The sequence below is a fragment of the Rattus rattus genome, chromosome 4 (assembly GCF_011064425.1).
Source record: "Rattus rattus isolate New Zealand chromosome 4, Rrattus_CSIRO_v1, whole genome shotgun sequence".
NCBI classification, from domain to species: domain Eukaryota; kingdom Metazoa; phylum Chordata; class Mammalia; order Rodentia; family Muridae; genus Rattus; species Rattus rattus.
Window position 1 is genome coordinate 163917730 of NC_046157.1, and position 23828 is coordinate 163941557.

Consider the following 23828-nt stretch of genomic DNA (forward strand, 5'->3'; position numbering starts at 1 on the left):
CACGTGTTCAGGCCAATGGGCTCTTGGTGAGTCTACGGCCACAGGGCTGGCTGGTTTGGGTCTGGAAAATGTCTCATATTCCCACCCTGTCCAAGTCAGACCCTGCCCTTCTCTTACTCCCAAGGAAGACAGATATTCTTGGTAACTGGTGTCTGACCCCATACCCAGAGACCCAAGCTGCCTCCTGAGGCTTTCCCTCTCACACTGAGCCGCCTGCCATTAGTTTCATCTTCCACACTGCCATCCCGAGGGAACCATTTGCATATGGTTTTAGCTCCCTCCTCTGGCAGAGGATGTTTTCTACTGTCTTTGCCCAACCCCCTTCCAGGCCCAGATCTGTCTAGTTCTCTGAGGACATCCAGATAACAGGCGCTAGCCTCAGGGCCAGCAGATGCTGTTCCCAGACCTGTTCCTCCTCAGGATTGTTGTTCCCTTCTCTGGGAAGCTGGAGGTCTAGCTTCTCCATGTGGCAAGAGCAACACAGGCCCTACCTGCCTGGCAAAGAAGGGAGCTCAATGTCGGGAACTGTTGGTGACACAGCAGGGCCCCAAGTGTGTGTCTGTGGTCAGGTAATCACTGTGGACGCAGGTCTTTCCCATGAGCATGAAAAACCTTCAGAACGGAATAGGGGTAAGTTTTGAGAGTTTTGGGGCAAAACAAAACAAAACAGGTAAATTACAACAGGACTAAAAATTATGGTTTCCTTTACAAAGAGGTTAGAGGTTAGAGGACCTGGTCTTGGTCTATAATGGAGGCCAACACAGGCCTCATGTAGTAGTCAGCTCTGGGCAAGGGAGTCCAAGCTCCAACTCAGCTTTCCCAAGCGAGCCATGGTACCACAGCACAGCTGGGAGGGGTCTTCCAAGCCTGTCTGCTAAAATGGTTGGGCATAGATCTGCTATGTGAGGCTTTGTGGGCCAGTGACAAAGCCAGGTGGCAAGAGGTGAGAAGGGAGCCGGGTTCTCCTCCTCCAAGCCATGTGACTCACTTGAGACAGTGATGACAGGGTATCACTCAGATCACCTCTCTTGTCTCCTGTGGGGCAACTCTTGCCTAACTAGGATATTGGTAGGCACCATTCATAAGACAAGCAAACATTCCAGCCCTGGCAGGATCTTGCTGCCCAGTGGTAGCCTGGGCAAGTCTTTGGTGGGAAGGCTGTGGGAGATGCGGGACTTCCTCAGGTTAGGTTAGACAGGATATTAAGAAGGCAGCCAGCCAGGAAGGAGGATGTCACCAGTGTCCTATATCTCAGACAGAATTTTTGTAGCCAAGTGGGGGAAGTACAAAGGCATCACAGTGGATATCATATTGGCCAGCGGGGGACACCAATTGTGCAGGTAGGAGGGGACCAGATGCAAGTCACAGATGGCTGTGTGTGGTTAAGAGACACTGTCTGAAGTGAAGTGTGCGTGTGAGTGTATGAAAGCTCACTTGTTACCTATGTGTAACGTAGGAAGTAGTGGGCCCTCAGCTGGAGCACCTCAGCGTTACACACCACACACGCACAGCTGCTCTTCACTCTTGCCAGGCCTTTGCACGTTCGTGTTTTACAGCACAGGAATCTCAACATAGACACCCTAAACATCTCTTTTTGTGTCTTCCTCCTGACATCTGCTAGCCCTGGGGTTGGGCTGTAAATGATTCAGGGCTGTGAACCCTGCAATGTCACAGAAGAATGAACACCACATGCTGTCTTCCAGATCATCTCTCACAGGACTGATAGTCTCTGCCATCAGCCCGTCCCACCCTCTGTGGAAGGCCATGGGAGTCCTCACGCCTGAGTGTGCACAGTGGATGGAATTCTGAGTATGGACAGGCATTCACAGAGGACTCCACGCAGCATGCACACTGTGGCATGACTTTCACTGTGGCTGTGAGGAGACTACTTTGAACTGGCTACTAGTGGTCATGCTGATCCATAAGAGACACCCACACCACAGTGCAGATGCCCAGACTGCGCACCTGGCCACTCAGTGGCAGCCGAGTTCACTGAAGGCCCTCACTGTCCCCCACGGCTAGCTGCTCAGCATGGTCTCACCAGACTACCCGAAAGACTGTCTATCAGCCCATCAAGGGCTGTGGGGCAGACTGTGGCTCTGTCCAACTTTTGCACACCCCCCCTTGCCCCCCGCCTCCCGCAAAGAGCAAATGTACGAGGAAGGACAGGCCTGGTGTGAAAGCCTAGCTTTTTATTGTACCTTAAAGGACCTAGCACCGAGAGTCAACACTTCAGCAAGCCTAGATATACACACCAGTCACATTTTAACTATGGCAAAGGGCAAGAAATGGTCTGAGATTCCAAAGGCACAAGGTTCTATCCAGGGTAGGGGAACCCACAAGCCAGAGAGGACATCTGAGATTAAAGTGACCTCTGTCTGTGACAAGAGACAACTGCCAGGATGGGAGAGTGGGCTGTCTCTCACCCGCTGAGAGCTCCAACTAGCCGCCTGGCAAGTCCACTGGGCGGATCTAGACCCTGCTTTTTGAGTGTAGCTCACCTGCAGTCTGCATGACGGCTCCAGCCACACACTGGCGGGCCTTACCCTGAGCCCAGCTCACCTCCTAGGTTTGCTACTGGCAGCTAGCCTGAGGGGGTTGCTAGGTCCCTCCTGTGGTGGACACACAGAGCTCAGCCATCCTCTCTTGACCAGAGACACCGGCCTGCCGTCCCTACAAGGCTGTGTGTAGCCAGTGTCTTACTCTCTCGTTGGTGACACTTGTGTGGTGGCTCTAGCATGTCATGCTGAACAGTACCAGGTGGAAGTGGACCCAGGACAAAGCAGCGATTTTCTGGGCACAGAGGCGTCTGAATAACTTACTACTCTGCAGTGCTTGGTTAGAGATGGCTACATTCAGTAAGCATCTGTGTCTGCTTTGAGTCATCACCGTCTTCCCCTAAGACAGGCAGTTTCATTTGTAGGTTCCTGGGGTTGGGGTTTGAGAGTGCAGGAAGTCTAGAGCCTGCTTCAACAGCACTTTTTTCTGGTGGTGGTGGTGGGGTCTCTCTCTCTCTCTCTCTCTCTCTCTCTCTCTCTCTCTCTCTCTCTGTGGGGGGTCTCTCTCTCTCTCTCTCTCTGTGTGTGCGCGTGTGCGCATACATGAATGTGTTGTGTGTATCCTAAAGCCTCATTCTCAATAACTCCTCAAGGAGAAACATTTGAGTAATAGGCTCCCTTCTTTTCCATTGGCCATTAGAAAAAAACATAGCTAGTTCAGTAGTGCTTGCTTCCTGCTGATCTGATTCTGAACCTCAACTAAGGCTCTAAGTGACCTTAGCCTCCTGTTGTGTTCCTCTGGGAGTTCTTCTACTGTCTTGTTGGTTGAAGTACCCAAGTACCAAGGTATCTGCCTAATATGGTCAGGGCTGTACTTCAAGCTGGCCTCTGTCCTGGGCATCATACTGAACTTCCTTCAGCACGTGGTTGGGTCACAGCTCTGGCTGAGCCCCCTCCCTTCCCTGAGGCTCAGGAATTCAGACAGATCCTTCATGCATGTGCCTCCTCCCCATTTCCTTCTCTGCTGCATCAGCCTCTCCATGTTTTCCCTGCTGTCTTCTAGTTACCCTGCCTTTGGCTTGCCCTGTCCTTTCATACTATCTAGCCCCTTTCCTCTCTTGGGATATACACATAACAACACCAAGATACACAAGAGTCCTCCATCAAGCCATGGACACCTGACCAGTGCCCATGCCTCTGCACTCCAGTTCCCAGCTTCCCACAGTAGGGTCAGGATCTGCAGTAGGCTGTGGAGAACCTAGGCTTGACTGCCATCTCTAGGCTTTCTGTAACACTGAGCACAGTTCTAAGCTACCACTGTGTCAGTGCTCTGAACTCACCCATGAGCATCTGGCCTCCCCACTACCTCAGACCAGGAAAGTACCCTGTCTGCTCTCTTTTGTCCTTCCCATAGGGAAAATGTCTACAGGTAAATGTTGTGGAGACAGATATATCTTGGAAAATAGTGCCAACTAGTCTGGTGGCCGTTTCACATTTAGGATTACAGGGAAGTCAATGGAAGCAAGTTTTGCTGGCCAGGCAGGGTTGGGGACACTTGTGGCTCACTGCTGTCTCTGATCCGCCCCTCAAGTACCTGTTCTCTGTTTGAGTTTAGATGGTTTTCTCTTATGACAGCTGCAATGGAGGGCAGGAGGCTTGGTATCCATGAGACCTGGGAGTGGGGGGCTCAGTGTGTGGTCAATGTACTCGGGCCTGATAGAAACACCTACTTCCTCTGATGAAGGGACATCCCATTAGTGGCCCAGGGGCAGAGTTGTAGCGAGGCGTAACCAGCAGGGATTCTCTTGTAATGGTGTCCATGCATTTGGTTGTAGAAGCTCATAAGTTGCACATAGTGAGGCAGCAACTTCACTCTCACCTCTTCTGTGCTTTCTAGGATGAGACTTGCAGAGCACCACACAGACAATGTACTTAACTAGGTGTCTGGTGTTCTGTGAAGTTCTCACAACTCCCTTCAAGAGCAATCCTGAGCTCTGTGTCACGTGGGCCAACCCTGACCCATATCTGAGCTGTTAGGTGTTGGCAAACCGGGTCTGAAGGGTTTTCATTAAGAGCCATCTAGACTCTGCCTACATGGTGGGGACAGCTCAAGAACTCTTGATGTATTCCATGGACAGCAGTGCCATAAGCTCTGAAGAGCAGGTGAAGCAGGACCCGCAGTCAGAGCTGCTCACTTGCCACTGTAATCTCAAAGCCGAGGGGCTCATATGTGACACGTGAAGTCAGTCTGAGCTACCTGAGGTACAGACCCAGCCCCTGGGACACAGGCTCTAGTACTGAGCTCCTCACCACTACCCATAGGACAGCAATGTGAGCAAGACCTATGAAGAGAATCGCATACATACATTGGGTAACAAATACATGTACCAGCCAGAAAGGCCTAGACGAGTGGTTCTCAACCTATGGGGCGTGGCCTCTCTGGGGGCTGAATGGTCCTTTCACAGGTGTCACCTATGACCATCGGAAAACAGAGATTTCCATTATGATTCACGACAGTAGCAAAGTTACGGTTATGAAGTAGCAACGAAAATAACTTTATGGCTGGGGGTCACAACAGTCCAAGGAACTGTATAAGAGTTCCTTTAAAACAGCATTAGGAGGGTTGAGAACCATCGGCCTAGACAGATACAGATTTGGGAGTTCTTCAATGAAGGTTATGTGTCAGTTGTACCGCATACATTAGGGGCTTCCAGGGTTCTGTGAGGACTTCACCTTCATTCTAACCTGAAGCTGTACTGGTCTCTGTTGGGAACAGCTGTAAACACAAGGAGCTAGAAATGTCAACAGGGCCTACATCAGGCAGAGTGGGAGGGAACCACATGGCACTCACTGACACTGAAGGCTACTGTGCAGGCCACTGTCCCCGACTCTGCCCTGCACTGGTGGGGCAGTGCAGAGTGCTAACCTAGGCACTGCTCCTGAATGCACAAGGTAAACGGTAGCTCAGTAGAGAGGTCCCAGCCCAGTGCTAAAGACTCAGCTTGTGCATGCTGACTCCACCCGAGCTCACACACAAGCTCCCAGAGAGACGTGGCCACACTGGAGACCTGAGGAGTGACACGAGACCTGGCCAGCACACTATCCTTGACGACTGAAACAGGAAGGGAGAACAAGCTGCAGCAGGCACCTGAGTCCTGGGTCCGCGCTGTGTCCCTTCTGCTCACCTCTTAGCCAAAGTCAGACTTACTACATGGCTGGGAAACAACTGAGCCAAAACTGGGTGCACTGCACCCTCAGTGGGAGACGGGTGCCTCCTACCATCTGTGGTGAGGCACAGGGCTTTGACAACTCCATACCTCATTTCCCAGCAGAGCAGAAACACATGCTTCAGAAGCATCACAGATGGCTGTCAGGTCATGGCCTCCCTCCAGGGCCAGCACGATCCGGCCACCAGCTAAGCCCATCAGCTGTTTTGTCAAGTACCCGAAACCTGCAAAGGCAGAGGGACACATGAGTGGAATCCAGACATTCCCCTCGGCACCCCTATAAACACAGGGGCTGAGGTGTCATCTGCAGTAACTGAGGCCAGCTTAACCCGGTCATTAGTTTGGCTTTTGGATTGTATCTTCGTCCGACTGACTGAATTTTGGTTTCAGCGCTGTATCTTCCCCATCCAAAGGCTTTGTGCTGCCTGCCTGCCTGCCTTCCTGCATGTACATACATACACAAGTGGAAAGCAGCAGGCCCATGTCAATGCTGTGTATGACTGGGGAGCGTTCCCACACCCATGTCTGGCTATCTGCTTCCGTCTCAGGTCACACAGTCTTCTCTGTATTCATAGCCAGCACCCAGCACATCACTGCTGGGCAAGGGGATGTCATGCACAGCCAGACAGGCTGATGTTAGGTTAGGCACAAGAAAAGCCCTAGTAACCAGCCACTCACCAGGCCAGATTCAGGTCCACACTAGGCTGTATCTCCTGCTTCCTGTGAGGAGCTAGTGGGCAAAATTGATGGCAAACGAACGTGTATCTGATGGAAACATTGATACTGGCTTTTTGGTCACAGCTTGGAATGTGGTAACAGAAACTGTGGTACAGGGTACTCTCTGCCCATGTGGGACCCCACAGGAGCAGTGACGGCAGGAGAGAGGCACTGACACCCCAAAGGGTACCTCCTGTCTCATTATTCCCTTGCTGAGTCCATATCCACCATGGTGAGGCTGAGAGACAGGCTATCCTGTGATTAGATGTGCTGATGGGCAGAGAGGAGAGAGCGGCTCCAGGATGCCAGGATCTTGACTGAGGAAGGCACTTGTGCAAGGTTTCAGGACCCTAGGCTTCTTGTTGCCTTTGGTCAGCACCAATGGGTAAGAGTCAGTTAGGCCATTGTGTGCCAACATGCTACAGACCAGAGGCCTTCTATATCTTTTCCACGTGCTACAGCAGAGCAGAAACAAAGGCCAGAGACAGTGCCAGAGAGTTCTTCCATGAGAAGTGCAGCAACTCTATGATACAAGGCCTCTTGGTTGGTTCCGTTTGCAGCTCTAACTCCTATAAAGATCAGAGGGCCTAGTCCTCCAGCAGAGAATGAAATTCAGCACCAAGCACATGTCAGCTAGGTAGGACGGGAGCCCCATCTTGATGGTTGGAGAAGGTGCCCACAGGACACTTGACAAGACTGGTGCATGCCCTTGTGAGTTTCTGTCCTAGGGGTAGGGCTTGTGACTTTCAATTCTCAGCCTCCTGCTGCTCAGGGCTTGCTGATGGCTGTTTGCACACACTCAGACTAAGTAAGAAATACAGGTGAGATCCCTCCTACTGCCTCCCAGAGAACATAAACAATTGTGGGTGAGGAGACATAGACGTGGGACAGGTAGACTCTGGGACTTACATTTGGCAGAGAGATTGTACCCTCCAAGAGGTGTGGGGTGGCCCTCCACAGCATCGAAGCCCGAGGACACCAGTACCACATCTGGGGCAAACTCATTTGCGATTGGCATGACCACCGTTCTGCAAAGGACAAGAGAAGGCATCACTGGATCGGTGAAGGACATGGGATTTGGGAATCTGTAGCTGTCAAATGCACTGTTCTTTGATGCTTGTGGCACCTTCTGTCCAATCCCCAGTTGGTTAGTGGGCCAAGATCTGGTGGCTGTAGCAGAACTGGAAAGAAATTAATGCAAATGCCCCCTCCCTTCCACACAACGAGAGGCTTTTCAGGGCTCTCGTCTAAGAAAGGCACATTGAGATGATTATTACTGATGTCAACCTGACAGAATCTAGAATCATCTTGGAGAGAATACGCTGAGCATGCCCATAACAGGTCATCTAGATTAAGTTAGCTACTGGGCTAAGGTATGCTAAATGGGGCTGACACTATCCCACAAGTTGGGGCCCTGGACTGCCAAGCAAGCTGACATCTGCATGCCCCTCTTCCCTGCTTCCTGACTGAATGCAATATGAGCTCACGCCTCAAGCTCCTCCTGCTGGCATTTTGGCCATGACACCCTTGAACTGTGAGCCAAAATACAGCCTTCCTTGTTTAAGCTGCTTTTGTTCAAAGAACAATGTAGAAAGCAAGCAGGACCACACAACGCTGAGAAGACACAAGGCTAGCTTTCTGCAGCCCTGCTGGGGTGTAGTCCATACAGGCCCACCTACCTTACAGAGCTTTGTGCCCATGAGCAATGGCCATGTATGTATATATGTGTGAAAGTGAATTAAAGAGAAAAGACGACGCCTAGAATGGCAAAAGGGGAACTGATATCAGTTAAGAAAACTGTAAGCCCGAGCCCCCTTAGGAGTTCAACGGTCAAGCCATCTACCTCTCAACATGAAACCCGTCAGCCATGCCAAGCCGTGGTGCAGGGCCACAAACAATCCTGTCTCAGAGATTGCTTCATTAGGTGAGAAATGGCCAACACCGACTTTCAGTGTACTTTTGGGGGCCAGCAGGGACCCTGAGAGGGACATGCCTGTGGTCTCATAGCTCTAGCAGGAGTATTCTTTGCTCCTGAAGCGGTGTGGAAGGTGCTGTCTGGTCACGTGACTGCACAGGTAGGACTGTGAGCCTATTGAGGCACTTGGCATCTTTCTGTTTGTGAAGCTACCCCACCTAATGTTCCACCTAGAAGACAGCCGTGTCTCATACCCTTTCTAGCACATGCGGTAGGCCTTTATAAACTGTGCATGCAGGAGCACCACAGGAGGGGAAGACAGATGCATCAGGAAATGTTTCATCCTACTACCATGCCAAACAATGATCAACCCACTTTCTCCTCCGACCTCTCCAACCATCCTATCAAAATTAGCAGAGGTACCAACTTTAGCCAAAGACACTCATAATTCAATGGGACCAACTCAGGAATGATTCCAGGTCACACCTTGGCTGCCAGTTCCCCTGACTTCAGGGCAGTAGAACACATTCTGCCTATATCAGACCACCCAGGGACAGCATAGACAGAGAAAGGCAGAATAAAGTGGTGAGGTGTGGCCTTACATGCCATTTCATTTGGCATGCAGAGGTCTCCTAAAGAATATACACATTCACCCCAGGTAACTGGGACCTATACAGGCACTGCAGACCAAAGTGGGACAACTGTGGGGACTGGCCTTCTACTGCTCTGGAAGTGCACACAGTCTAGTGTCTCCTGGAATTGTTCGCTTTAGGCTAAGGGACTTTCCAAAAGCCAGTCTGCGCCTTGGGGGTCCTGTGGACCACTGTTTGAGTGCAGGATACATCCAGCTACCTAGACGAGGGCCAACCTGTAAAAGTCTGAGCAGGAAACCTTTTAGTCTTGGGTGAGACAGAGTACAGATGCCCTGTGGTGTCAAAGCAGTAACCACGGGTGACGAGGAAAGACTCAAACTGGGGGATTCCACACAGGGCCATGGCGACAGATCTCTGCCCTGGACTCATCTTCCTGACATGCCAGGCTCTTCAGGGAAGGACCTCAGCCTTAGACAACATAGCTGTCATTATGCTCAGCTGCAACAAAGACAATCACTGTCATTTCATTGGTACAAAGAATTTACATGAGCATTTACCCAGTGTATACACTGGAATTTGTCTAGAAACGTCACAATGGTCAGGAGCAAGGACTTCATGTAGTTAGTCACATGAGAATGCCATTGTATCCTTTGGCTTCTATGTGACTGACAGGGCTGCATGGCATGGGCTTGTCTCCCCAGGGCATGGTCTGCAGGCACCTGAGTCTTGGGTCTTCCTTGGTGGTGTGAGACACTGAACTGACAAGATGTCTGGACAGTGGTTGTCATAGCATTATACCAAGGAGACAACATCTTAACTAACTATTCAATGAAGACACTGTCACAGAACTCCTGTCTTCAGAATACTAGAACCTACTACAGTTTTGGCAGGGATTTTAAAGCCAAGCCAATTTGTTTTCAAGTAAAACCATAGCTGTTTGTCCCAACTGTGCCATTTGCTAAGCACTCAGCAAGTGCATATGGTGGGCTTTAGTACTTAGCTTTGAAGTATAGCTAAGCTATTTAATATCTAATTACCTGCACCACAGAATGTTCTGCTAAAATCATTAAACGGAGCTCATACCAAGAGTACTGATGCTTACGACTGCTGTGTGTTACGGCAAAATGAAATGTAAACCATTCCCCAGGCTGGAGACAAAGTGGCCCCTGCACACAGCGATAGTGGATGTTTGCAGATGCACAATCTTAGGATGTCCCAGGCTTGGTGTCTTCTCAGGTGACTCTGAAAATGTGCTGGAGCTAGGATAACTGACGATGGCCCTGAATGGAAAGTATCCAGTATCCACCTGTGACACCACAGGAGTGTCTTTGCTCCTTGTTGGAACATGACTGTTTTTACTCTGTGTATCAGGTAGACACTTCCTGCTGCACTGTGGATGTGCTTCCTACCCAGGACCTTGTAGGAAAGAACCTCAAAGAATGTCCCCATTTAACTGGTGTTCTAAGAAAATGGGAGACTAAGTTTGCATTTTACCTCCCAAAATAAATTCTGAAACCATCAACCTTGTATCTGAAATAGAAGATAAAATATTTGTGGGCCTCTTCTCCATTCTTTTGTACATTTATGTGCATGTCTGTGAGTTTGAGATTGAGGGCAGGGAGGCACAGCTTCCTGAGACAGCAGATCACTTTACCATCTGCCTAAGGAAGGAGAAATGAGTCAAAACGGGCAGCCAAGAGGGCTGGAAATGTGACCATAGTTCATCCCTTGCTGTGGGGAGGGAATAAGAGCCCTCACAGGTACTCAGATGCAGAGTACAGTGGGTGACCACAGCATGTGGAGTGATCCTATGTATGCTGTGTGATGTTTGTTGTGTAATGCATGTCAATGTCACATAGCAAAGCTACCAAGTCCACTCCCATCCTGACACGTTTTTACTCTATCTCCACATGCTCACTGTGGCAAGCTGACCCCAAACTGCCTAGGCTGGCAGCACTGTATCTGAGAGCCTGCCTTTCCCTCCACAGGCCTCCTCTGGTTTCCAGTACCTCTTCCCACTCATCTAAACTAGGGGACAAACCCAAACAGACTCTGTGTGGGGTATCCCCACACTGGCAAAGGCTTGGGCTCATGGGAAGCTATTCTCATCTCAACTGGCCTGTCTTTCTCTCTGATCCAGTTTCAGTCTCTAAGAAACCATAGTAGGGTCCTCACTTCTTTATACCTAAAGCATTCTATCCTAATGCACCGAACGTCTTTCCTAGATTATTAAATGCCAACTCAGACACTTTCTAGAAAAATGTCCCTAGTCAGAACATTCTCTGCTATATACCCAAATTCGCTCTTTTGACTATCAGGCCTGGTGCCGCTCAACCTCCTACAATTAAGTGTGTTGGAGATCGCGTTGCCCACAATCCTGTCAGCCTCAGTTCCTCTCAATTCCATGGCTTGTAACTGTTTAATGAGGTAGTCCCACCTTCTAGGCCTCTTTTCCATTGGACTTGTCCACTCAAACATGATGGCTGCTTTATCCTGGGACCGAGTTTTTACCCAGGCCACCGGAGACAGATCACTTGTTACTCAGCAGGAAGAAACCATCAACATTCCCCCAGGACCAAGGTGAACAGACAGTTTCCTTGGGGATGACCTTTTCCCCCACATACTTGGCCTGGGCCTCACCTTTGGGGGCTTCTGAGGCCCCTGGTGGTTGAGAGCCATCCTCCACATCACAGATGTAAAAACTGTATCACCGTTTTCTCTCTGGGGCCAGGCAGATCAAGAGAGGTTGCTGATTCCCTGGACTTCCAATGCTAAGCTTTGTGCTTCTTTCTGTGTCTTGACTTCTAAGACCACCACCATTCACTATCTAAGGAAGTAGTGGGTGCCATGATGAACTGCATTACCTTTTAAAGGTAGTTGATGGGTTGACCAAATCTTAACATAGTGAGTGCTTGTCTCTCAGACATGAAGTCATTCAGAAGGCAGAGTAGTTACTACAGTTGGTACCAGTAGAGTATGTATGTATTCACAGGAGTTATGTGTAATCTTACTCCTGCTACCCAAAGAGCTCTTTGGAAAAGGCATCAACAGCAATAGGCTGCAGACAGGAATGAGGGCTGAAGGCCCACTGAAAGGCACTTGGGCTTTTTAAAGTGTGAGGCCAGTGTCTCCTCAGTGAGAAATTACGGATGGCCCTCAGAACACCAGCACTGCTGATATCTTTTTTAAGCTTCCTGATGACACATGACGCTGTGTCACTGCAGGCAGGTCCAGGAGGCTAAGGACAGTGTATCATGGGGCTACCTCCCAGCCCATGGTGCTCTGCCTGAGCTCCGACAACTTCAAAGCTGTGTCTGGCTTGGGGCCTGGTTTGAATTATAGTTCCTTTTCTCTTATAAGCCTCTAAGCCCTACGAGAAAGTGCCTGTCACTTCTGGATCTCATTAGGGGCAATTTTCTTATCTTTTCTTCATCGGAGCCTTGATCCCCTGAAAATGTGACCTGGCAGGAGAGGGCTCTGAAGAACAAGGTGCTGCCTTTGAGGCATGCCTTGTCCCAAGGGGCCCCAAAGGCGGAGACTGAAGAAAAAAGGGAGAGTGAGCCTCTGACCCCTTTCCCCACCTGATATCCAGGGAACTATAAATTGTGAACTTCAAAGTGCTACTTTACATTAAAATCAATAAAAAAAAAAAAAGACAACCTGAAACAATTTCCCTTTTCAAAGAAGTGACTGAAGCTTTAGAAGGCCCCTCAATATGAGCTTGCCATTCATACACTTTGCCAAACGTCAGAACAGATGTCAGAGAGACTGAGGAAGGAAGGCTCACCTCAAAGTCTGGCCAGGCACGTCAGACACTGCAGATACCTGGGCAGAGACACCAGGGGTCAAACTTGGGGCCTAGGACCACAAAACTGCAGGCAAACTCAAGAAATGCCCCCTGTGAAATGCAAGGCCTAGGGAATGCAAGGTCTGATGGGTATCCATTTATTGTCTGTCATCAAGACTATTATCTTCTTTTTTGTACCATAGCCACCATGAGGCCTTCACAGGCCCTGACCTGCAAACAGCATCCACTCAGAAGTAGAGGCCACTAACTGGGCAATGACTTCCATTCACACCACGGAGACTTCCTATCTCCACTGTGTGGACATGCCCAGGTTTCAGGGCTACTGGGTGAGTGCATGACACTCCTGGTCCTTAGGCTCAGCTTTCATGAACTTCCTAGTGTTTGGGGAAGTTTGTAAGTGAGGTGAGCACAGATCAGTGGCCCAAAGAAAGGGATCAGAGGAGAGGGGCAGGTTAGAGACAGCACGAAGCTTCTAAGGCCTGAGCGATCCTTGCATCTAGCCAACAGCTGAACAGCAGACCTTTGTAATTATGTCAAATGAGAGTTGTCACTTCTAGGAGCTACTGATAGATTAGTCAATTCACACCACTGGGCCAGGACTTTACCATACTGGACCCCAACCACCTTTCCGATGGGAAGTGGGACTGGGAACCTACTTCAAAACGAGCAAGCAGATGCTGGGAAGTGCCGTGAGACTGGTACCATAACTACAGAGCACACGGCAAGTCTACATAAACTTTACAGACACATCTCACTAACTGTGGCATATACACTTCCATACATGCACACATATTTGCTCACACCTCCAGAGATTTATGTCTTATGGCATATATGTACACAGCAATAGGCATACATAGACACACACACACACACACACACACAGAGAGAGAGAGAGAGAGAGAGAGAGAGAGAGAGAGAGAGAGAGAGAGAGAGAAAGGGGAGGGGAGAGGGAGGAGGGAGAGAGAGATACATAAAGCCATATATATACATACACCATGTAGGATCGCACATATATCTGCACGCATACAAGACACATGTCTGTACATATGTACTTCATATGTACAGAGGTTAAGACATGACCCCAGAACTTCAGAAGAAGCAGAGAAAACCCCTGGAGGTCTGAAGACGTTCTCATCCAAAAAAAAAAAAAAAAGGTGCTGTTGAGACTCAAGGCCTCTCAGGGCATCTGGGCCCTGGGACTACTCCTGAGCTATTGCTTGGAGCTGTCACATTAAGCAGCTACTGGGGAAAGCTGTGTGGTGGTAAATCAGGAGGAGAGCAGTAGGCCCAGCCATCCACTGCTGGCTGCAGTCTGGCCTGATGGAAATGAAAAGAACCGTGGGGGACGGAGGTCAGTATTGAGGTCAGTATTTTGTAAAGGAAAGCACTTTGCAGCTGATGCAGGGATGGTTCTCCTTCACTCACTTCCACTTTCCTTTCACAAAGGGTTTGTGGAAGAATGAGCAAGGAATGAGATCTTTTCATCCTGTTTCCAGTGACTCATGGAACTCTCTCCAGCACAGCAGAAGTCTTCCCTTCCCTCACCACCTCTCCATGTTACCACTCGGACCCAGACAGACTCAGAGAGGGTAACAGAAGGAGGCAGTAACAATGATTAGCCCCAGAGTCCCCAGCATGCTTGGCTGCCCCGGACTCAGAAGGACCAGTCTCTGTGGTTGGGACAGCGGGGTACTCACCTGAAGGCTGCCAGGTACTCGGCGTCTCCCATGGGGGGATCAAGGCCACCCGTGAAGGCCATGTTGACATTGAAACCCACGCCTGGCCCTGTGCCCACCTGTGGCCACAAGGAGAGAAACTGTCACCAACTCTGAAGAGAATACCTGATACAACTGACACTTGAACTAGGATGTGTTGGGCTGCTGTGCCCACAGGGACAGCCACAGGTTCTGCGCATTTGTGTGTGAGCTCACGAGTGAAGCTGGCTACCAGTAGCAGGCACTGTCATCAGTGGAACAGTTGCCATAGGGCGGCAGCTACTCATGGGCCCTGAAGTAGGAGGGTCTATTGAGAGACATTCCTGAGGACCTGAATGCTATGTGTGCACAGAAGTGACTCTATTGTGGGACCATCCTCAGAGGTCAAGCTCTGTGTCCCTGGGCCCACCAGGTAGTACCAGATCCCAGAGGACAGAGGGACTTGGGTATACTGCCTAAGGATGCCCCCTAAAGACAGTGGCTGGGAGTACCACAAGGTACAGAGCAGCAGTATCCTGGAGGAGCAGTATAGCAACCTCCCTTTGTGTGTGGTTTGCTTGCTCCAAATGAAAGCAGAAATGGTGTGTAGATTCTCATTAAACTAGACAAAATCCTAGCCCAAATCAGGCACAGCATAATTAAGGCTAGCATTTTCTGGCAGGGCAGTCTGAGATGTAACGCGTGTGAAATGCTACTTCTGTGGCAGATGCAGGCCTGCACCTATCCAGCTCTCCTTATAGCTGCGGTATCTGGCTCCAAGATGGCTTCCCCCGCCCCGTACCCTGCACCAAACACAAAGTTTCACACACTCCACATACCTCATCTGGTGCTCCACTCCCTGGGAAGAAGTTCCCATCGTCATAGCGGTGCAGGGACATGTAGAGAACATTGGGGTCATTGTAGAAGGCCTGCTGGGTCCCATTCCCATGGTGCACATCCTGAGAGAACAAGAGAGCTGGCTCAGGGAGGACTACCGCCCGCCCCATCCATCTGTGCCCCGTACTTTGGAGTAGCAGCTCTTACTTGGCGAACACCCTGGAATCTTTGGCCAGGCTTACACCTCATGGTCAGGTACCACAGGGTGCAGGCAGCATTATAGAGATGCTGAGGCAAGAGTCTGAGTAACTCTGAGCACCACAGTACAGTCCTGACTTCAGTGAAAGGGATGGGTTAGGCTTCTAGCTGAGCTGAGGCTGCTATTTCAAACAAAGCCATCTGAATAATCTTACATGCCTGTCTTATTTGTGGTAAGTGAACCATTTCCTAAGGATAATCACTAATTGTGGCTTGGCTACTTACAGGCGCATCACAAAGGGCAGCTGTTCTCAGCCTGTGGTTGCAACCCCTTTGGGGTTGCATATCAGAGATCCTGCATATCAGATATTTACATTACGATTCATAACAGTAGCAAAATTACAATTATGAAGGAGTGACAAAAATAATTTTCTGATTGGGGTTAGCACAACATAAGAACTGCATTAAAGGACTGGAGCCCTTTGGGAGACTGAGAACACTGACACAGGGTATGTGGCAGTTGAAGCTAGGTGGTCACGAGTGACCCCCACCCTGAAATGACCAGCTCTTTTCTTAAACTTGATGTCCACTTATCAATAGGCGGTACTGGCTTCTGCCAGCTAGGTGGCTTTGCACTGCAGAGCTCTGTGTGTGTGTGTGTGTGTGTGTGTGTGCGTGCACGTGTGGGGCTGGGGGTGGGGGTGGGGGTGAAGGAGGATGAGGAAAGCTTTCTTTTCTACAGGGTCATCTTTGCTCAGTGTAGGCTACGGATGTGTCGATGCCCGGCTACTCAGAAACACAAGTGCTCTTCATCTGAAGTACCAGGTCCCTGCTGGGAGGAGGAACCATGGGTAACACTGGGTAACAGTAAGTGGATGGGTACAGTGAGTCATAGTAATATCTTTGTGTATCACCACCATGCATTTTATATGAAGTGTGGCCCTGGGGAGCATGTCCTGCAGCCCTGGGAAGACAAGACTGTATTTATGTGGGTCATCTGTGGACTTAGTTGTTCCCAGAACATAGTTGTCAGGTCTGTTGCCACCAACTGCATGGTACTTCTGTTATTTTTGGCCACTTCTCTGCTTGTTCCTCAAGGGGACAGGCTCACTGGTGTGTAGAAAACTATACTGCCTTCCCTGCCTTGCTCAGGCCCTGTTCTGAGTCCAAGAGTTGACTTGTTCTCCTGGTTTATATTTTGTTGGTTCTTTTCAAAACTGAGAAAGGCTTGAAATCCAAATGCTATCCCAACCTGATGTGGGTTTAGTAAAGTATGTTACGAGACATCAGTACTATAGAGTTTCTGTGTGCAGGTGTATCAGAACCACTGGTTTCTTATAGCTTTTTACATAACATACAGTTCTGCAGAACAGGGCCACCCAGCATGCATGCCCTGGAAACCACTTCTCTCAGCCAGGACCAGCGTGATACAGGCTTGACAGAAGCCCAGGCTGCCTCTTTCCCTGGTATTTGGAGCTCATGACACTTAGGCACTGTGACTAAGGCACGCTGATAGGCACACATGATATCTGTCTACTCATGGAACAGTGACATTTGGCTTAACTCGAAGAGAAGAATCAGCCACTCCATAGTGGGGTTCAAAGAAGCTGTGTTCACTGAGGAAGATGGAGGCTTAGTCACGGGTGTGGAGTGAGTTTTAGCTTGTGAAAGTGGGCAGCCCAGATCCATGTGCCCTGGTCAGAGCATTCTGAAAGGTTGAACGTGACCTTCAATCCTCCAGCTTCCTGAGAGTCACTGCTGAGGACCAGCCATGGCAGCCACCCTCCCTGTGGGTACTATCTTGGCAGCTCAGCTAGCCCAAGTCTTGAAACCAACTTCTAATGGATGCAGGCTTTACTTCTTTGATCTCTGAGACTGTTTCCAGAGAGTTCAGTTCCCCAATCCCAAGTATCGACAGAGGTCAAGGCCCAGTGCTCAGTCAGGCTGTTCAGTGGGGAAGCAGGTGGGCATACATGCTCTTTCCAGAACTGGCTAGGGAGGCATCCACTCACCCAGTCTACAATGAGGATCTTGCTCACATTCAACCTCTGCTGGAGAAGTTTGGCTGCAACTGCCACAGAATTAAAGTAGCAGAAACCCCTGCAGAAGAGACACCTAGTTACTGTTTTTACATTGTGCATAGCGGAGCATCATCTAAAGTCCCTATGAGGTTTAGGTGAAGGCCAGCTGGTTCTTCTGGGGACCTTTACTGATACTGGTGATGGACCAACAGACAGAATATAGGCACACAAAGCCACAATAAATATACATATGCCACAGACTGACAGGCACAGAAGCACGTGTCACATAAGATCCACCCATCAGACACACATACTACCCTTCACAGATGCACATACACACATCAGATAAACGCACACATGCACACACGCTGAAGACACACACAAACACTGTTGATGGTTAATACTGGTTAACTTGACGGGATCGAGAATCATCCAGGAAACATCTATTTGGGATTATCTAATTAGGTCAGCCTCTGAATAATTATCTTGCTTAGGTTAAAAAGTTGGTAAAACCCATCAAAAAATGTGAATGGTACTATTCCTGTGGGCTAGAGACTGGAACCACCACCATGTATACTTCGGCACAGTCTCTGTGGCATCATACTCATTTTTACCACTCGAACCATCTCTTTGTTAAACCCAACTGGGAAGCTAACAGGTGGCAGGGCCCACACTCCTCATCCAACTGCATGAACCTCAGGTCACATGTCTACCTTGGCTGTGGGCAGAGGAGACAAAGCAGTACATCCTGGGCATGAGGCCACGAAGTTCCTCCCCAAGCCCCCAGATGCTCACCCGGCCCTGTTACCCATGCTTTTGATCAGCCTGCTGTGCCTACTTACATGGGTGTGCTCTCCTCGGCATGGTGTCCTGGGGGACGAACCACAGCAAAGCCATTCTGCAGATGATAGCAGACAGTGGGACATAGTGAGGAAGGACATTTCTTACCCACAAGAAAGTCATAAGTCAGAATTCACAGAAGGATACCGTTTCCATTACTACTGGTCCCATGACATTGGTGGGGTATGGGGTTAGCTGAGCCTTGTCTTGTAGGAAGTCTGGCTCCATTTTTAAGGGATCTGTTCAGAGCTCCCGACCTGAGGACAGACAGTAGACCCTCGGCTGTTTTCAAGTGCCCATGGGTCAGGGCTGCCATTGGAGGGGGGTGGGCTAGGGTCTGGGATAGTCTTGTTGCCTGCTGCTCACTGGCAGCCTTATGGCAGGCAGACAAGGATACAAATGAAAGAAAGCTGGGCATGGTGGTGAATGCTATAATCCCAGCAGGAAGATCAGGAGTTCGAGGCCAGTCTCAGCTATACTGTGAGCTGGAGGTAACTTGGCTAAACGAGAACTTGTTTTCTCATCCCCTAAAAAAGTAAGGAGTCTCACACAGGGTGCTGCTGGGTCCATGCCATGCCTCCAGCAGGCTTGGGCTCACCTCTATCCTGACTGCAGCTTAGCTGTCAGGGGAACAGACAGCTCACACAATATTCAACTCCACTTCCACCCAGAAGAACTGCTACAGAGCTGGCGCTGGATGGCATGGCTGCACAGCCTACTCCCCGTCAACCATACTTCACGGAGTCAAGTGTACACCACTGGGGTTGCCGCTGTAAAAACACTCAGCACCCATGTACGTAGGCACAGCAGGCCTCGTCAGGCCCATATCTGCCTCTGCACCAGCACCAACAAGTAGTCAAGCTTTAACTGAGCACAAGAAGGTCAGCTGACTACTGACACGGGTGCTGGACTGCTAAGCTGGCTCCTTAGGACAGGACACGGCAGTGGTAAGGCTGAGAAGCAGATCTACAACCACTACCAACCTACTTCCTCAGTCCTGCGTCTGTGCTCTGCGCTCTGCACTGAGTCCTGGGCACTGGCTTCTAACAAGCAGTTAGGTCTAAAATGGGGTCTAACATGCCTCAGATTCTACCTGCCTCTTCACTGAGCAGACAACTGTGTAGATGGGGCTGAGCAGCAGCCAAGCATGGCATGAAGACACACCAGCCCTCACAATGAGCACAGACGAACTCCCAAGGGGACATTTCCTCATGAACATCCTCATGAAAAGCTTCCACAATGAGTATAACCTTCCACCGTCAGGCCCACATCTTTTAGCACACCGTGGTTGGTAGGAAGACAACATGGCGGTTCTCAGTAAGGCCATTCATGGGCTCTGGGAAGCCTCTCTGAGTATGTCTCAAGCTGAGACAGTCCCTCTTTTCTTCGGGACACTTCAAGTAGACAAGGCTTTTTACTTCTGGGAACAAGGTGGGCAGGAGCTGCCAGTGATGGGAACGTCACAGCTGCCTGTCCCTATGCACATGACAGACCCTGGCACAGGAAGGCACTTTATTTCTGCTAGGGTTCAGTGTGCTGGGAACTTTCCAGTTGCTGTCCGGTTCAGCAGACATCCTGTGGTTTGACAACTACACAAGCAGGAGTCTGCAGGATCCACATGTACTGCCTTTCACGATCTGCCACACGCCAACACTGGCACAGGTCAGAGAAGATCCAGTTCCCACACAGATCCTAACAGACTCCCTTTCGACTCTGTCTTATCCAAGTGTCTCTCCACCAGCTCAGTGTCGTGAGGCAGCTGTGACTGCGGCAGCCGTGCACTATGTTTGGTGCTGTTGCTATTTTAGAAGAGACATTCTGAAGATGCCTCATTTGAATTTCAGTACGGCTGATAATGAGGAGATGGGCTACAGGAACGAAAGCTTGCTAGGACCCTCAGCAACTGGGATGGGTAAAGAGCTCCACAGAGCATCTGAGAACGTGCCGATACTTTTTCCCCAGCATGGAAAGGCCCACATCATCCTGGACAGGAGCCTCCTCGCACAGGGCAGAGGGCAGTGGACTGACTGACCTTTAGCTCTCCCGTGGCCACCTTGAAGACCAGCTCCACTACACAGCCTACAGCCAGGCGGGCTGCCCCAGACGAGTGCACCTCATTCCATATGGTATCACTATCCACCTGTGGAGAAAACACTCCTCAGAGAGCCACATCGAGAGCCACATCCCATGTCGCTGTCACTGTTGTCACACATTTCTTTTTTGAGAAGTGCCAAAACAGTAAACACAGAAATAAAAGCAAGTGACCAGAAAAAGCAGACTACCATGTAGTACCCATCTGTAATGCCCCTTTCTTTCCAACTTGCTCCAACAGACCCGGGCTGACAGTGAGCATCCTAGCCTGCCACTCCCTTACTTTTTAAAAGGGAACTGAGGCTACAAGTTATGCTAACAAACGGAACATGAAATGGAATAGAAGCTACAATAGGCAGCTCTATTACCTTAGAATTTAACTGCAAGCCTACTGAGGGCTGAGAGTAGTTACATGAGACCAGGCTGCAAGGTGTCAAAAAGAACTCTCAGGTCTGTTCCATTGGCAGAGAAGTAGCCTGTTAGCTTCCACTCAAAACAGAAAGCAGGGCAACCATTTGTCTACTAACTGGCTTGGACAAAGGAGAACACATTACAATTTTTTAAAATCACATTTGTGTGCGCACGTGTGCTGGGAATCCTCTCCATCTCCGTCCTGGGCCTTCAACACCATCTGCTAACTGTCAGATACTGATCATCAGTAGGGTGGAGCAACTCTTTCCAGCTTTTCCAGTCTTCACTCTCAGAGAGGAATGATTTAAAATCCTCTATATGGGTGAAGACACTGCTGAGGTGGGTACCTAGTATGGCTGAGTTCTTTAGATAGCTCCCAAATGTCAAAGCATGCCTGCTGAGAGGCATCACTACTCAGGGCTGAAACACTGGCTTGTAGGCCTATGCCGGCCAGCTTTGGCTGGAGAATGATATCATTACTATGGCTCATTATAATATCAAAGGTGCGAGTGCTGCAGACACTCTACGGCTGCCTCGTGACCCCCAGAGGGCAGCAGTGTCCAACCAGGCTGGAAGCTCAGATCATTTCCTTCCCAAGTTGTGAAGGAAGAGCCTGGCTTCGTTTTATTTATTTATTTATTTATTTATTTATTTATTTATTTGGTGGCTGGAGAGATAGCTGTGGGTGCTGGAAACTGAACTCTTCTATTTTTGGTTGTTAGCCCAGTCTTTAGCAGCTGAGCCATCTCTCCAGCCCCAGCCTGGCTTTGTTAAAGCGCATGCCTAAGACATGGGGAAGGGACTACACAGGACATGTGCCTGCGCTTCCTGAACTTTCTGTACCCCATATGGGCATCACCAGTGTCTGTAACCTGGCCAAATCCCTTTCTGCACAGAGGAAGGAATAAACCCTTGGACAACCACCACTGCAGGCTCCCAGGCTGCTGAGACGTGACAAGATTTTTTGGTTGCTTTGTCCCTATTTCTGTCTACCAGCTGTTTCCCTTGTATTGGTACTGAGGGGTGGCCCTGTTCAGTCAGGATGGTTATGCTAACGGGAGCTAGAGGAAAGTGCTTTACGAGAAGCACAGACAGAAATATCTGGGAAATGACACTGAACACTGACAATGGAGCATGGGGCAAATCTGGGTGAGCCCTGGGAATCAGGGGCTCAAGTTGCTGTTGGAGGAGGTAGAAATCAGCGGAGTCCAGACCACATTCCCAGGTAGGGTTGGGATATAGCAGGAAGTCACAAACACAGGTCTTTACTGGTTTCACAATAATGAGGTGAACAATACAGAAGAGTTTCTATTTGGTTTGGGAAAAAAAGATCAAAATTTATTTCAAACTCTTACTTAGCAAAGCTAATACAGATAGTGATTTAACACTTGGAAAGAACTATCATCTGCAGGAGTCGGCAGTGAGGAGCTGCTCCCAGATATAGAGGGCCTGTCCTGAGATACCCACTCCTCATCCCACACAGGTCTCAGTTCTCCCACAGCATCTGCATTGCTCTCTGACACCTCAGGGGTGGGCCCTGGAAACCCTGGGAGGAAAACTGAGTCCGTGGCTATAGCAGAGACCTAAAGAGTTCACTCAAGCCAGAGCCTCTAGGCTGCCTTGCTGCCTCTGGGCCTATCTAAAAGACCTCAGGATCTTCACTCCCTTCTGTACCTGGGCCCCATGGTCCCCTCCCATCGGTGTGGTGTGTCTGCACTCATTTGGCGTGCTGGCTGGACCTCAGATCTGGGGTCGGCTGTGCAGGAGTCTGCCTCAGTTCGACCCTAGGTCTGGGTTTGCATTGAGTTTTCATTCGCTGCCTTACACAGGACCCTCGGCTGCAGGGCAGTGCAAATCCAAATCTTTTCAAGTTGGGCCAAAAATTTGCCCTGAATTAAGAGATTGCAGCCTATTTACAATACGAAACAAAACAACTCCAGGAGAGCTTGGTGGTAGTATGAATAGGTGCCGTGGATTCTCTTTCTGAAGACAGGGCAATTTTCAAAGCAGCGATTTCTGTAAAGACTCAGGAAGAAAACAATTTTGTTTCATTTCCATAACAGAATCCAGACCTCAGCTTCACCCCACGATCTGTGATCAAACGCAGCACAGGTTTGGCTAGGACAAGTTTGGCAGTGCTGTTGTGCCTCTGGAGGTCAGAAGATCAGACAGGAGCTTTGGTCCCACTCTCTTATCCCAGAGGGCCTGGGTACTGCAGAACCTCTGCCTCCTGAGGCTGGCTTGGCGGCAGAAACTAAGGCTGTCCACACAGGTGGCATAGATGCCTTGATGGCCGACGAGTTCCTTGCCATTTGTGTGTCTCAGTCTGTTCTCCAAGTGACTAGTTGCTCATATCATCTGGTTACAGAAATGCGAGGCCACCACAAACCAGAGAATGTCTTACAAATGTCACCTGACCCATGGATGTTCTGGTCAATGCACAGAAAACTGTCTCGTATACAAACAGAGAGTGGCAGGAAAAGCCCACAAAGGCCTAAGAAGCCTCTGTGGCCTGTGTGGACAGGCATGCAGTACTGCTGAGGATGTAGGCCATGAGGCACAGTGCACACATGAGGTGCACAAGAGCTGCGGCCTAGTAAGATGCACTGTTTGTTAGACAGCTTTCCCCAAAGAAAGGTGCCCGAGTTTGATGAAAAAAAAAAATGCTCCCAGCTCTCAGTTCCTTTGAAGGCCCATATGGCCCCACCCACCCATAGTACTGTTTATGGAAAACACCTGGCAGCCATTACCACTCGAGAGAGAGCAAGGCAATGATTTCTGTGACCACTGGGGCCCTGAGAACAAACAGGACATTATTTACACATTAAAGAAATGCTTACCCCAACACCACCACAAGGAAGCCTGACAAACGCGGAGGTCAGCGAGCCTGTGGGAGAAGGACAGGGTCAGAAGGTCAGGGCAGCACTGGCTCTGTAATGCACAGGCAGAGCATGCTGTGGACCATAGAACAAGACTGG

General features: G+C 49.8%; 1 protein-coding gene across 7 annotated transcripts in view; it reads right to left on the minus strand.

Moving 5' to 3' along the window:
* The window catches only part of Hdac4 (histone deacetylase 4), a 248115-nt gene that overhangs the window by 13752 nt on the left and 210535 nt on the right, over positions 1 to 23828 (minus strand). For all 7 annotated transcript variants that reach the window (XM_032901651.1, XM_032901653.1, XM_032901650.1 and 4 more), the window contains 8 exons: positions 23691 to 23737; positions 20381 to 20488; positions 18351 to 18406; positions 17500 to 17587; positions 15292 to 15411; positions 14456 to 14553; positions 7352 to 7470; positions 5816 to 5949 (listed from right to left, as the gene is read on the minus strand). In XM_032901651.1, coding sequence (XP_032757542.1) covers positions 5816 to 5949; positions 7352 to 7470; positions 14456 to 14553; positions 15292 to 15411; positions 17500 to 17587; positions 18351 to 18406; positions 20381 to 20488; positions 23691 to 23737 — 770 coding nt within the window. The remainder of the gene's footprint in view (positions 1 to 5815; positions 5950 to 7351; positions 7471 to 14455; positions 14554 to 15291; positions 15412 to 17499; positions 17588 to 18350; positions 18407 to 20380; positions 20489 to 23690; positions 23738 to 23828) is intronic.